Source organism: Colobus angolensis, unplaced genomic scaffold, assembly GCF_000951035.1.
Source record: "Colobus angolensis palliatus isolate OR3802 unplaced genomic scaffold, Cang.pa_1.0 Scaffold313, whole genome shotgun sequence".
NCBI lineage: Eukaryota > Metazoa > Chordata > Mammalia > Primates > Cercopithecidae > Colobus > Colobus angolensis.
In genome coordinates, this window is record NW_012116411.1 from 3,041,818 (window position 1) to 3,055,836 (window position 14,019).

General features: G+C 42.9%; 1 protein-coding gene and 1 long non-coding RNA gene across 4 annotated transcripts in view; one reads left to right on the plus strand and one right to left on the minus strand.

Moving 5' to 3' along the window:
* TMEM246 (transmembrane protein 246) overlaps window positions 1–9,234 on the plus strand; it is a 14,542-nt gene extending 5,308 nt beyond the window's left edge. For 2 of the 3 annotated variants that reach the window (XM_011951005.1, XM_011951007.1), the window contains exon 2: window positions 5,244–9,234. In XM_011951005.1, coding sequence (XP_011806395.1) covers window positions 5,321–6,532 — 1,212 coding nt within the window. In that variant the 5' untranslated portion in view covers window positions 5,244–5,320 and the 3' untranslated portion in view covers window positions 6,533–9,234. Of the gene's footprint in view, window positions 1–1,659; window positions 1,715–5,243 lie in introns of all 3 variants that reach the window. The other variant, XM_011951006.1, reaches the window with a different exon arrangement.
* On the minus strand, window positions 889–13,077 carry LOC105518145. Its single transcript, XR_001002779.1, has 3 exons — window positions 12,776–13,077; window positions 2,493–2,576; window positions 889–1,024 (listed from the first exon to the last, which is right to left on the minus strand). It is a non-coding gene; the product is annotated as an uncharacterized LOC105518145 (long non-coding RNA).
* Window positions 13,078–14,019: the final 942 nt, after the last annotated feature.

Genomic DNA, 14,019 nt, shown 5'->3' on the forward strand with positions numbered 1-14,019 from the left:
ACCTGCTGGGGCTCAGGCAGTCCTTCTGCCTCAGCCTCCTGAGTAGCTAGGACTACAGGAACATGCTACCATGCCTGGCTAATTTTTGTATCTTTAGTAGAGATGAGGTTTCACCATGTTGGCCAGGATGGTCTCAATCACCTGACCTCATGATCCGCCCGCCTCAGCCTCCCAAAGTGCTGGGATTACCAGCGTGAGCCACTGCGCCCAGCTGAAGTATTTTTTATTTTCCTGTTTCACAGAGAAATAAAATAGGCTCAGAGAGATAAATGATTTTTTTATACAAATTGATCGAATTAGTGAGTGTTAGGACGAGAACTGGACCCAGATCTTTTGGCTTGTGTTGCTCATTCTGGAGGTCAGAAGCTCTGTTAGGAGCCTGTTGGAATCAGCTGGCTTGGAAGTGCTGAGGAGGAACTAGAGTGTGGCAGGCAGGAAGGCTTGACAAGGGGAAGGGGAGGGGAAAAGAGGAAAAGAGAGGCATAATAAAACAGGCTGTAGAGGTGGGATTAGGAAGTGAGTGCATGGAGGTGAGAAGTTAGAACTAACTAGTGTTTTAGGCTGAGTTGCCTGGGAAAGTGGTGGTGCCATTCATATAGTGGATTTGGGAAACATAGAACATTCTTGAGCACTCATCCCCTGACTCACACCCTGGTATTGTGTCTCCCACACCCATGGATCCTTTCGTTTAATTTTCAGAAGTTGCACTAAAATGTAACTGTTGTTGTCGCTCCATTTATTCATCTAAGCCCTAGTTCATGTTCATTTCTCAGAATCTGTGTCCTTTACTGTCTTCCCTGAGCCCTACACTCTAGACATGGTAACAGGTAAAGAACTCTGTTTAGGGAAGAGCTGTGTTTCAAAGAGCACATGCAAAGCATAGATAAGAACTGGGTATGTATTGTTCTGTAGAATCGGAGCTGTAATGGTGCAATCATTATTAGGTCAGCTCATAGGTGCCAGTCAGTCCACAGTGTCTCTGGAGCGTGGGCCTCAGCTCGTGACATCATGGGCAACAGGAATTCTGGAAAAAGACAATCAGAGTGGTAACATAGACATAGCCCTCTTGTCTCACCCTTATGATTGGGCTGGGAATAAAAAAAACTCCTTCCCCAAACTAGCAATGAAAAGTCCTATGTTTTAATATCTGTTCCCCTAAGGCCATTTATCTTTTATCTTTTTGTTTGTTTGTTTGTTTGCTTTGTTTGAGACAGGGTTTTTCTCTGTCACCCAGGCTGGAGTGCAGTGGTATGATCGTGGCTTATTGCAGCCTCAACCTGCTGGGGCTCAGGCAGTCCTTCTGCCTCAGCCTCCTGAGTAGCTAGGACTACAGGAACATGCTACCATGCCTGGCTAATTTTTGTATCTTTTGTTGAGACTGGGTTTTGCCATGTTGCCCAGGCTGGTCTGAATCTCCTAGGTTCAAGCCATCCACCTGCCTCAGCCTCCTAAAGTGCTGGGATTACAGGCTTGAGCCACCACATCCAGCTGTTCATTCTTCTTAAAACCAGATCAGGAAGGTGAAATAAATTATAGGTGGCATTGGACACCACAGCCTACTGTGCAATGACTGGTTAAATCTTTTAAGAAAATATTTTAAAAAGTAAACAAGAACATACTCCTGAATGACTCTATAACTCAATGTGGTTGGATTTTCAGCAAAGCAGTCATCTAATCTTGAATGAAGGATCTGATCCCAGTTCCTGTGTCCTAGGTAGGTGTGGTAGATTGCATTATTGTTCAAAATGCTCCTCCCTGGAGTACATTTCTGCCCCTCCCTGGAGTAGATTTTCTGCCCCTCCCTGGAATACCTATATTTCTCCAGTTATTGGCTTCAGGTGTGGCCATGTATCTTTTGGCACTCCCTTCTTGCAGGAAAATGACGTAACTCTGCTCTGTTGAACTTGCGTTATTATGTGACTTGTTCCAGTCAGTGAAATGTGGGTGGAAGGGATCTGTGTCACTTTTGAGAAGTAGCTTTGAGAGCCCGCTTGTGGTGCACTATTCCCCTTGTTTCTCTCTACCACAAAACCAGCAACGTTAAAACAAAACAAAACAAAACAGTTCTGTCTGCCTGGTTCCTAGAGTACAAACAACAGGCAACAGAGGCACAATTGATCTATAAAGGACAAGTAATATGAGCAAGAATTAAACCTTCATTCTTATAAGCCACTGAGATTTTTGGGATCATTACTGAAGCCTGTCCTTATTCGTGCAGTGTGTAATGATTGGGGTTGGGGGCTGGGTCTTAAGCTCTGTGAGCATTCTAAAAAAATTTCCATACTCTCTGAGCAGATTGCTAGATGCTTTCTTTTCTCCTCAGGATTTAGAAATCGGCCTGTTGCTTTTTTTTTTTTTTTTTTTCCTATTGAATCTTCACTTTCCCCTCCTTCTGCTCTGTGGGAGGAGTAATCTTCCTGTCCCATTGTTTTGGCCAATGGATGATGAGTAGACTTGATTTGTGACACACTGAAACAAGGATGTAAATGTACCTGCATGTTTTGACTTGGCCTCTTGTGCAGCTTCCAGGCAACATGGAAACACGCCCCAGGTGACTGTTTCTTCTGCAGCTCAATCTAGAAGGAGGCCCATGTGGCATGAACTAATTCTGACCTACATTCTGGAGCTGACCCCAACTGAGCCACAGCTATCCTCAAACCCATATGCAGGAAATACATGTTATTACTTTAAGTTAATGAAGATTTGAGACTGTTAATCACCCCAGCAAAGCTGATTAATATAGGCAGGGACCATGTGTCCTCTGAACTGAATCCCCCTCTTTTCCTTATTGTCAGTGGAACAGCAGTCTCACAGACATAGTTTTAAAGTGAAGGACTATGTGAGATGTTAATGATTTTATTGTCCCCAGTAGGATAAATTCCCTGGGACCCAAGGTTATCTTGATGTCAGTACTAGGTGTTCCCATTTCTTTCCCCTGTGACATATCATAGTAAGTGATAGTACTTACTATGTGCCTGGCATTTTCCAAACTGCCTGCCCTATCTCATTGTCTCTAGTTCCCTCCTCTAGATTGATCCAGCTCCCTTGTGGTAATAGCAAAGGCGGGAAATAGTCTGAGCAGAAAGCCACTTGAATGCCTCCTTTTCCAAGGCCAATACTGCAGGAGTGTGAGCTCAGCCCAATTCTAGTATTGGCTTCCATTAGTAGTGATGTGGAACTGGTGAGACGACGTGGATGTGCAACCACATGATTTGTTAACTCCATTGCCCTGAGCAGAGCACAGGAAGAAGCAACCAGTCTGCAATATGCTGGACGTTCACAAACCAGCAAGGCTAGGGTTGCATACTATTCAAACCTCTCTTTGTTTTGTTCCCTCTTTGGGTACTATCCTGATCTCTTAGTACTAGGATAGTCTGTCTCACCTTTGAGTCCCATAGTACAATCTGCTTCTGTGGCTGAAATGAAACTTATTTCTCTACTTGAGAAATTACCATGTCACTGTACTATAGACATTTGATATTCTACACAACTGTAGAGGCTAACTGCTGTAATAAAGTCCAAAAATTATTGGTATCTAGACACAGTGGTTTATGTATTGCTCACAACACAGTCCACTGTAGTTTGGGAGGATACTGGGAGGTGGGCAGTGGGAGGGACATCTGTTCCATGCAGTCCCAAAACTGGGATATGTATGTACAGGATTCAAGGACCCAGGCTTCTGCCATCTGGTGACTGTACCCTCCTCTAGATCCACCAGGGCTGTCCATTCAGCTGGCAGACAGGGAAAGAGAAAGTCAAAATGGCACATCTGTTCTCAACTACCTTGTCCCAGGTGTCACCCCTGTCACTTTGCTGACAAGCCCTAGTCACATGACTCCACCTGGAGAAGGCAAGCTAGGAAATGAGGTCTTTCTGTGTGCCCAAGGGGAGAACATGGATATGAGAGCACTGGCTGAGTCTGCTCCACAGCAACCTCATATGGTTCCTGGGCAATACTCCCTTTGCAATAACTCACAAACTACACAGTTTTCCTCCAAATGTGTATAAACCTCATTATGCTTCTGAGGCAAGAGATTTACTTTCTGTACTGCAGACACCATTTAGTTTTGCATTGACCCTACTAGCAAAGGACTGGCTTTGTCCTTTTAATTCTGTTTTTTGGCAGTAGTCTCTTTTCCATCAGAACATTAGACCCGCTTACTTCTGAAATATTATTATGAGTTTGAACATATGGATAGATTTTAATGGCATTTTTACTCTGCATTATTTTGCTTTCTAACGTATTTTATATTTACAGTAAATCTAAGAGACGGATATTATTATTTCCATTTTAGAGCTGAGAAATGTAAGATATAGAGAGGTAAACTGACTTCCCAACAAGTGAGAGGTAGAGCTAGGATTCATACCAACATGAGCCTGGTCTCAGACCCATGCTCTGAATCATTACATCACACAGCATTTTTTCCTGGACCAAACTGAGGGCAACTGTCTCTTCCATATTCACTTCTGCCTTTCCCTGCCCCACCCACCTCCCCCCCTTCATTGAAAAGCTACTCATGGATCTTCCTCCAGATGTTTCCTCCCTCCCCAAGCCTAGGGCTCTAGAGTTTGCTTGCTTATGGGAGATATTTCCTCTCATTGGTTCCCATGATCTACAAAAATAAAATGGGAGAACAATCAGGATTAAATTAATATGCAATGTTAAGTATAGTTGCGTGAGATTAGAAACATGTGAATGAAAAATGACATTAAATAACAAAGATATTTCAGAGAATCCTAAGTATTCCTTCTCTTGTTGGACAAGTTTTTTTGGAAATTGCTACATGCACAGTTAATCAACAAGTATTTTCTGGGCCCTTATGCTGGAACTTGCTCTAAATCTGTATATTTCCTTTGTGCCAAGCCTTGCTTTTTTTGCCCCTGTTTTAAGAACCCATTGTCTGTGTACCTGGTGAATAATGATCCTAACAGCCTACCTGGAGATTTTCTGGCACATTGTAAACCTAATTAAGTATCTTTAGGCATGGAGACTTGGTTGGATGCACTGAGATCTTGTTACTCATAGAAATAATAAAAACATCCCAGAGGCTGTTAGCAGACACGACCAAAGAACGGTTTACTGCAGAAAATACTTTAAAGTCTCTAGAAGCTACAGAGCCTTGAATTATAATTTCTGGTTTGATATGTGCTGAGTTCAGTTCTTGGCCCTTTGTTTTTTTGTTTTTTGTTTAAAAAAAAAAAAAATGCTTACCCTTACCATTCCCTACTTCCTCTCTCTTTAGGTTTGATTTCTGATGACTCTGGCCTGAGTTCCAGGATGGTTTTTTCTTGGGACCAGACATGAATAAAAGTTGACCTCATGAGCACTTCAACCTCTCCAGCTGCCATGCTCCTCCGGAGGCTGCGGCGACTCTCCTGGGGCAGCACCGCTGTCCAGCTCTTCATCCTAACAGTGGTGACATTTGGCCTGCTGGCCCCCCTGGCCTGTCACCGACTTCTGCACTCTTACTTCTATCTGCGCCATTGGCATCTGAACCAAATGAGCCAAGAGTTCCTGCAGCAAAGCTTGAAAGAGGGTGAGGCTGCCCTCCACTATTTTGAGGAGCTTCCCTCTGCCAATGGCTCAGTGCCCATTGTCTGGCAGGCCACCCCCCGGCCCTGGCTGGTGATCACCATCATCACTGTGGACAGACAGCCTGGCTTCCACTACGTCCTGCAGGTGGTGTCCCAGTTCCACCGGCTTCTTCAGCAATGTGGCCCCCAGTGCGAGGGGCACCAACTCTTTCTGTGCAACGTGGAGCGCAGTGTGAGCCATTTTGATGCCAAGTTGCTCTCCAAGTACGTCCCTGTGGCCAATCGCTATGAGGGCACTGAGGATGATTATGGTGATGACCCTTCAACCAACTCATTTGAGAAAGAGAAGCAGGACTATGTCTATTGCCTGGAGTCATCCCTGCAGACCTACAACCCAGACTACGTCCTGATGGTAGAAGACGATGCTGTTCCCGAAGAGCAGATCTTCCCAGTCTTGGAGCATCTTCTGCGGGCTCGCTTCTCTGAGCCACATCTCAGAGATGCCCTTTATCTCAAGCTCTATCACCCCGAGAGGCTCCAGCACTACATCAACCCAGAGCCCATGCGAATCCTGGAGTGGGTTGGTGTAGGCATGTTGTTGGGGCCCTTACTAACCTGGATTTACATGAGGTTTGCCAGCCGCCCAGGGTTTAGCTGGCCTGTAATGCTCTTCTTCTCCCTGTATAGCATGGGTCTGGTGGAGCTGGTGGGTCGGCACTATTTCCTGGAACTGCGGCGGCTGAGTCCTTCCCTGTACAGCGTGGTTCCTGCCTCTCAGTGTTGCACCCCAGCCATGCTCTTCCCCGCACCTGCGGCCCGCCGGACCCTCACCTACCTGTCCCAAGTGTACTGCCACAAGGGCTTTGGCAAGGACATGGCACTGTACTCGCTGTTGAGGGCCAAGGGAGAGAGGGCCTATGTAGTGGAGCCGAACCTCGTGAAACACATTGGGCTCTTCTCCAGTCTCCGGTACAACTTTCATCCCAGTCTCCTCTAGGGTGCCAAGAAATGCCTTTCTGAAGTTGGCCACTTCTTGAAGATTCAAATATTGATCTCTTTATTTAGACATGGTTGCCTGCAGGTATTTCACTGTTTACTGTTGTTAGAGATATAGGCACCGGAGCAGCTGAGGAACATGAATAAGTCAAGAGCCTTGGCTTTGGTAGCCTCCTGGCAGGAGCAGCAGTTTGCCACAGGTCCGGACCTCTCCCTCCACACAGCCACACTGCCTCATGCAGTCTGACCCACCCAGAGAGGGTGCATTTGAACCCTGGTTATATTCTCCATCTGTTTTTAAGCTCTGCTTTGTGATAGAGCTTGTGACTGCCAAAAATCTTGTGCACAGTGATATGACTGTTTTAGGATCTTAAGGGTAGGATTTTGTGAAAGGTGAGATCCTTTGGAATTGAGTTCTTTCTCATTGGGTATGAAAATGGATGTATGTTTAGAATATATGCCTAACGAGGCAGGACCATGTAGATAGATTCCATTTGTTTCCTTGACCTGGTATAATAAAAACTGATAAAAGCCGTGCAGTGCCCAGCATCTTGGAGGCAGGTGACCTGGCTTTTCTGTTACCTGGCATTTTCGTTTCCTATATATCTGTAGTGCACTGATAATTGATATTGTTAATGAGAACTTTAAGGCACGACAAGATCTGGAAGAGCTTCTGAACCATCACAGTCAGATTGCTTATGTTGAGTAGTGATTTAACATTGAACATTTCCGTACTGCTCTGACTCTTTGAAAACTGGACATTTCAGAATGATATAGTGTGGATGAGCTCTTTACAAATGGCATATCATTTTTCCTGACTTTGCTGGCTGACTGCTTATCCTCATTTCTTTTTCTTCTAGGTAGCATGATGTTATAGGAAAAAAAAAAAAAGCATGGACTGAAGTCAGAAGACCTGAACTTTTATTTCAGATCTCTGCCATGCCCTAATGATGTGACCACCTTGGGCAGGTCATATAGTCACTCTGGGTCTCAATTTCTTCACCTGTAAAATGAGGGCAGTAATACTTACCTGTTAAAGTTGCCTTGAGGATTAAATGGCAGAATATATGTAAAACACCTAGCAAGTGCTTAGTCCATAGAAGACACTTGGCAAACTTTTCTCTCCTGTAATAAACATATACAAGTCAAGCTTATTTCAGAAAAAGATATTGGTGATGTTGTTTAAAGTATGAGATAGGACATGGGGCTGCCACCTATGTACCAGCTATTCCAGACCAAGCCCTGCTAGAATAAAGACTGACTTTTCATTGTGACCTCTGAAGGATGTGCAGCTCAGCTTTCACCTAGCCCCACCGTCAGCCAAGCCAAAAAGAAGAATTGTTCATTCAAACTGGAAATGATCTCCAGTTTGGAAATGAGACTCCTCATGAGCTTATTCTAAGATGAGTCTGAAAATTGCTTTTCTCAAAAGGTACAAATAAAGGTATTTTAACAGTACTATCAGACTAGTGACCAACAAGTTTCTTTATGAAGATGGATGATGATAAAGAGTTAGCAATTGTCCAGTTTGTTTCGATGCCACAGTTTGCTTTTAAATTCCCACAGGGAACTTCCATCTGGAGACCCACTCAACCCAGAGGGATTACATAAAGGTTGATCACCCACACTCTACAGATGAACAAATTGAGACCCAGAGATGCTAAACTGCTCTCCAGGTCACAAACCTGACAGCAGCATAGCCAGAATGGGAACAGAGCTCTTCTGACTTCAAGCCCCTGTACTTTTTTCTTAACCAGATTAATTTTATGAATATCTATGTGGTCAAAGTCTCTTTGTAAAATCTAAGTATAACCTGGACTAAATCATGTCTCTGTAAGCTGAGATGGCAGACATACACTGTCATGTTAGTTTGGGGGAACAAACAGATATAAGTATGTGTTGTAATGTTATAGTGAGCTGTTATGTAATCCCCAGCAATGTCCAAAGTGATCAGAGCTACTAGATGACTTATTACAATGTTCAGATCCCACTCCTTCATTCTTTCTCTCCCAGTGACCTGTCTACCCCCAAGCTTTAGAACTGAACCATCTCCAACTTAGAACTCAATAGAGTTTGTTGCATTAGTGATTGGATCTCCTTATGAAAGTTTTTTGACCAATGACAGTGGAGCCACTTTAAGCTAGCCAGGCCCAAGATAGGGAAGCACTGCTGGTTTACATTTCTGCTCTTTCTAATTCAGTTGTCTATTGCATGCGGTCATCCCTTCCGTTGACTTCTCTATTATGGAAGGGTAAGGCCATCCTTCCTTGTCCAGTTTCTCTACCTACACACTAACATGCCTTTTCCCCATGGAGCTGAACTCTGTCAGCTGTCCTTGGACATTTTCTGCAGATGCAGGCTTAGTTCTACTCTTTTGTTCCCACCCACTTCTAAATCTTCCTCCATTTAATCCCTTATTCTTATAAGGAGTCTAATTTTTGTGTATTGTCCTTGATTAGGGCAGCTGACAGCTTTACACCAAAGCTGAAGTCTCTCATTTAATCCTAAGCAAGGGGCTAGAGAGAACTAAGATATCCTTCCCATATCAAGGGACAGAGGTTACTAGAAGGGTGGAGGTCTCTTAACAGGCTCACTCACCTTTCAGAGTTTAAATTATGATCAGGCTTAAGAAGCTCTCTCTTGTGACTGAGTGTATTTGCATAGACATGTCTGTGAAAATAAAAGCACCCATTTTACTAAGGCTTTCTGAGAAGACTTTTATCCTTCTCTTTCTTTTTCATGAATGGATTTTTCTGATGTAGCAAATAGTATGGGCTCCCTGCCCCCCCGCACAGTTTTGTAGTCCCAAGGGCACCATTCAGAAGTATTGGCTGCTGCCTGCACAAGCAAGCGTGGCCACAGATCCCTGGATCCCAGCAATGTCAGAGCATTTATCCGTCTTTTTCTGGGTTAAAAAGATTGGGGATCACCCCTGCCACCCAAATCATCTTACCTCTCACCAGTATACCCCTGGTACAATGTGGTGATCATTCCTTCACTCTTTCCTGCCTCTTGGTCTAAAAGTCTTAGAATAAGTTGCAGAGCTGCCACGGGTGGTATTCCTGTCTGTGCTCCATTGACAACCCCAAGAACATGCAGCAACACCTGTAGCCTGAAAGAAAAAACCCAGCCTTCCTCTGAGAGAAACACACAGGGATCCCTCACACCCATCCTCCCCCAACTCCCAACACACACTGAAAACAAAACCACTAGCAACAACAAAGTGAAAAACAGCTGTGTATGATGATGGAAAGACTTCTTCTTAGCACTTGCCATTCCCTCTGCTTGGAATGCATGTAACAAACATTGTATAGGGGCTAAAATTGTGCACTATAACCAATTCTCAGTCCCTAGACCCCATTCTTTGTTCCTCTTCTTCCTGATTTTCTTCCCTAGACCATTTCTTTTTGTCCAGTATTCCTTTTGTTCGTAGGCAGTTCCACTGTGAGTCTTGTACTCTTTCTCATTCATTCATTGCTCACTATGTGTCATGTTCTATTCTAGGTGTTGGGGATATAGCAATGAAGGAAACAGAAGACCCCTGACACTGAGGAGCTCATGTTCTATGGGGAAGGTGAAGTGGAAGAAAACTCAAAAGAATAAATAAGGGAATTTCAAGAGGTTTCAAGGAAATCTAACTAGGTAATGTGATAGCAGGACCTAGGGATAGGGAAGGACATGGACTGCTTTAGATAGGATGGGAAATCTGCTGGAGGATATTAAAATTGAACTAAGACCTGAATTACATGGAAAAATTCAGCCAAAGGAAAAGCATTCCAGAGAGAGCGAGCATGGCAGTGCAAAGGCCTTGCAGAAAGAATCAGTGTTAAAAGTCCAAGGATGAAAGAAAGCCAGTGTAGCTAGAGCTTGAAGAAGGAGGATGGGAGTGGGAAGACATGAAGGTAAGTTTGCAGGGGCCAGATCATATCAGGCCTGGAAGGTGATATAGCTGTTTAAAGTTTATTCTAAATGCAATGAGAAACCAGCTTCTAGCAAGATAATAAATTGCTTTGCCAGAACATTAACTGTCCATTATTTAGTTCCTTTGCATTCTGCATAGGCTGGTCTTACAAAGGTTCTGTGACAGTAGGGCATCCATTAAAGATCTATTACATAAGGGAACGTGGGACATGCAAGAGCCGATGACAAATGTAGAAACCCTCTGCTTCACTTGGCATCTCTGTCCTTTTCCTCATCTTTCTGATATTTTAAAGCTACTGTGTTCCTACATACATATGCTATCTGTTCCTTCATTCTCTGATAAATTCATCATTTGCCTTTACATTTTCATCATTTTCACCCCCAAACGGTGCTTTTTTTGAAATCATTTTATTCTTTCATATTTCTATGTCGGTCGCTAGGAGAGAGACCGGGAAAATCTGTTAAACTCTAAACCAAAAATTCCCATTCACTGCAGAGTGATGATTTGCACACTGCTGCGATTCAGGCAGTGGGGTGTTCTGAAGCGACAGCACTTCACCACTGCAGTCCTAATAAATTAAGTCTTTTTGTTTTGTTTTGTTTTGTTTTTTGGTCTGCTAGCTCTATTAAATTTCCAATCATCTTTGACATAGTCCCAAAGATTTTCCAAATAGTATCCAACCTAGAAAACAGTTTCAGTTAATAAGCATTTTTCAGCAAATTCTATTATAGTCGGGATAAAAATATCCAGTGACTTAAAATTACCCAACTTTACGTCATGTGGTGCTGTAAGTCAACAGTGCATCGTACGGTATATAAAAATCCCACAGTAATCAACTCCAATTAAAGTGCCTCTCCACCTAAATTAAATTACCAGTTAAATAAATTCTCCCAAATGAGGAGTGTATCTAACGTAAATTAGATTAGTTCTATCAAACTTGTATTCTGCATTTGCACTGTGATATTCTCACCATTTTTCTTCAAATAACAAGAATGCACAATGCAAATGTTTCCGTTAAACAAACAACAAAATCAGTTAACAATTTTTAAGCAAACAGCTGTAATCTAATTCCCCATTGTGGTTTTTTGTTTGTTGGTTTGTTTTGTTTTTTTACCTGCAAACATTGGCTGCCATTTAATTTTGGAAAAGAAATACACAGAATTTTCAGTTTTCCTATTAGGCATGTTATTCACAGATTTTGGGATTCAATGTTTCTAGCTTTACCCCAAGCAGGGCAAAATTTCTGGTTAACCAGTTTTCAAGTCAACCAGTCTGTGTAGATTCATTTCCAGGAATGTGTTTGTGCAATGCCTCTTGTCCTTCTCAACTCTACTTTCTCCAGCCCCAGTGTATCCAGAATCCATTTCCAACTGGAGTTCAGCAAAAGTTTGGCTTCCATTTAGCTCCCCCTCCAAATAAGTTTATAAAAGAGGAGGCAGGCTTTCATCTCCTTTCTGGATTGTACACATAGAATACATCTAAATTTTAAAAGCTATGTATGTAAAAAATGGTGTGTGTCTGTATCACATTCAAAATCTAGTTCATGTATTATTCTGCAAGGAAATACATCGAACAAATTAATCATGAGCAAACCTAAATTTAGCAGTTTATCCTTATCTTAATGAATACCTAAATCCTGTTTGCGATATTCACTCAAATGACTCAAGCTTTCTCCTTTTTAATCTTGTTGAACTTTTAGCTGAAATGCCGCAATCTGCAGAAACACATTTCCGTGTTTGAATCAGGAAAGGCTTGGAAGAGATTAGAATAACATTATATTTCATTTTACCAGTTAACACCACAGGAAGAACTATTTCAGCCAAACTAACCCCTTCTTGTCACACTTAAACGTTAACCTTAACCCCAACGTAGACACATACTAAAATTCAAAATTGCATCCCAGGAGGCCTTTAGGACAAATTAATTTTTGTTCTGTGAAAGGCACCTCGTGTCATGTTTCATATCAATTTACATTTATTGAGTGCCTACTGAGTGACAGGTGCTGTGCTCAGTGCTGGAGACTCAAAGGTGAGTGAATAAGACATGCCTTCTTCCTTTCAGAACCTTGGCCCCAGTGAGGGAGTTAGCAACGTGGGGTAAGTCCTGAGATGGCAGGATCACACGGTGCTGTCTATAAATTGCCCCAAAGCACTGAGACTCTTAAGTCATCCCAACTCCCTTATCTTCTCTGCAACCTCTTTTCTGAGGACAACATGATCCAACAAAAAAGTCTCCTACCGACAAAGAGAATGTTTGACGCAAACACTTATTTTCAGAAATGACTGTCTCCCAAAGCACTTGGCTTGTCCAAAGATGACTTACCTTTTTGGCAGTCCCTTGCAATACCTGTCTCAAAAAACAATCGAGCTGAACCCAAAGAGTTTCATTGTCCACCCCTCCTTGCTGACAGAAGCTTGCTGATCTGCAAATGGAGAGAGGACTGGGAAGGTCACAACTTGTCCTTGCTCCCTCAAGGTAAGTGTCATCCCGTAAAGCTTGCCTGCTGCCTCATTGCCTTTCCCAAGTCTTGTGCCAAGTCAGTGCTTCTCATATCATAACTTCACTGTAGCTGGTTGCGAGTTGGATCCAGTCTCCTGGAGTTCCCCTCACAGAATGGCTACAGCTCACCCATCACATGATGTAAGAGTGCCCTTCCTTGAACCCTGCAGGGTTTTTAACCGATGACCACATATTTCTTCCACCTGTTCTTGTCAGTGTTTCCATAGGGACCCACAGACCTGAAAAGACACATTCCTTACTTTTAAAAATTAATTTGTTTAGACAACCCACACTGGTATTGGCCAGAGTCCTCAGACTGGCTCTGAGGATAGCTGACTAAGTTGCTGCTCCAAAATGCTGAAATATGTCATCATTCACAACCATTGTTCATAACCGTCTGACTACCCTAAACACCTAAACCTTACCTTCAAGGATTCTCTCATCTGAATGAACTAAGCAGAATAAACCAAACAGTAAGAGTAGGGCTTGAAATCCAATTCTTAACTAGTTAGAGAGCATGTATGAGCTAAGAGTTTCTTATCTCATGCCAGGAGGGAAATGGAGAAATTGATTTATATGTGAAAATTCTGCTTTTCAGCTTTCACTTGCCAAAGATAGGACAACTCAAATGAAAAGAAAAAATGGTATTATCCATTTATTTTCCCAAAAGAGATGCTGGAATGCTTTTTTACATTCTCTTCATACATGGGCAGAGTTTGTGCTGTAAATTTTGCAAGTTGATTTCAGTGCAAGAGATGGTCGCAGCATTAGGATGCATTCACTGGCAAGTAACAGAATCTAGTCTCCCAGGGGCTTAAGCAATAATGACATTTAATTTTCTCACCTGGCAAGAGGTCTGGAGAAGGCAGTTGCAGCAGTGCAGTGATGTCATCTAGGACTCAGATTCTGTCTGCTCTTCTGTTCTGCCATCTTTTGCCACCTCAGCTTCTGCAGCTTCAAATATCATGTCCTCACAGAGCTGCATTCAATGACAGTAGGAAGGGGCTGCGATAAAAAGCTTCCTCTTGTAAAGTCCCTTGGTGGTTGTTTTGTTTATTTTCCTCCTT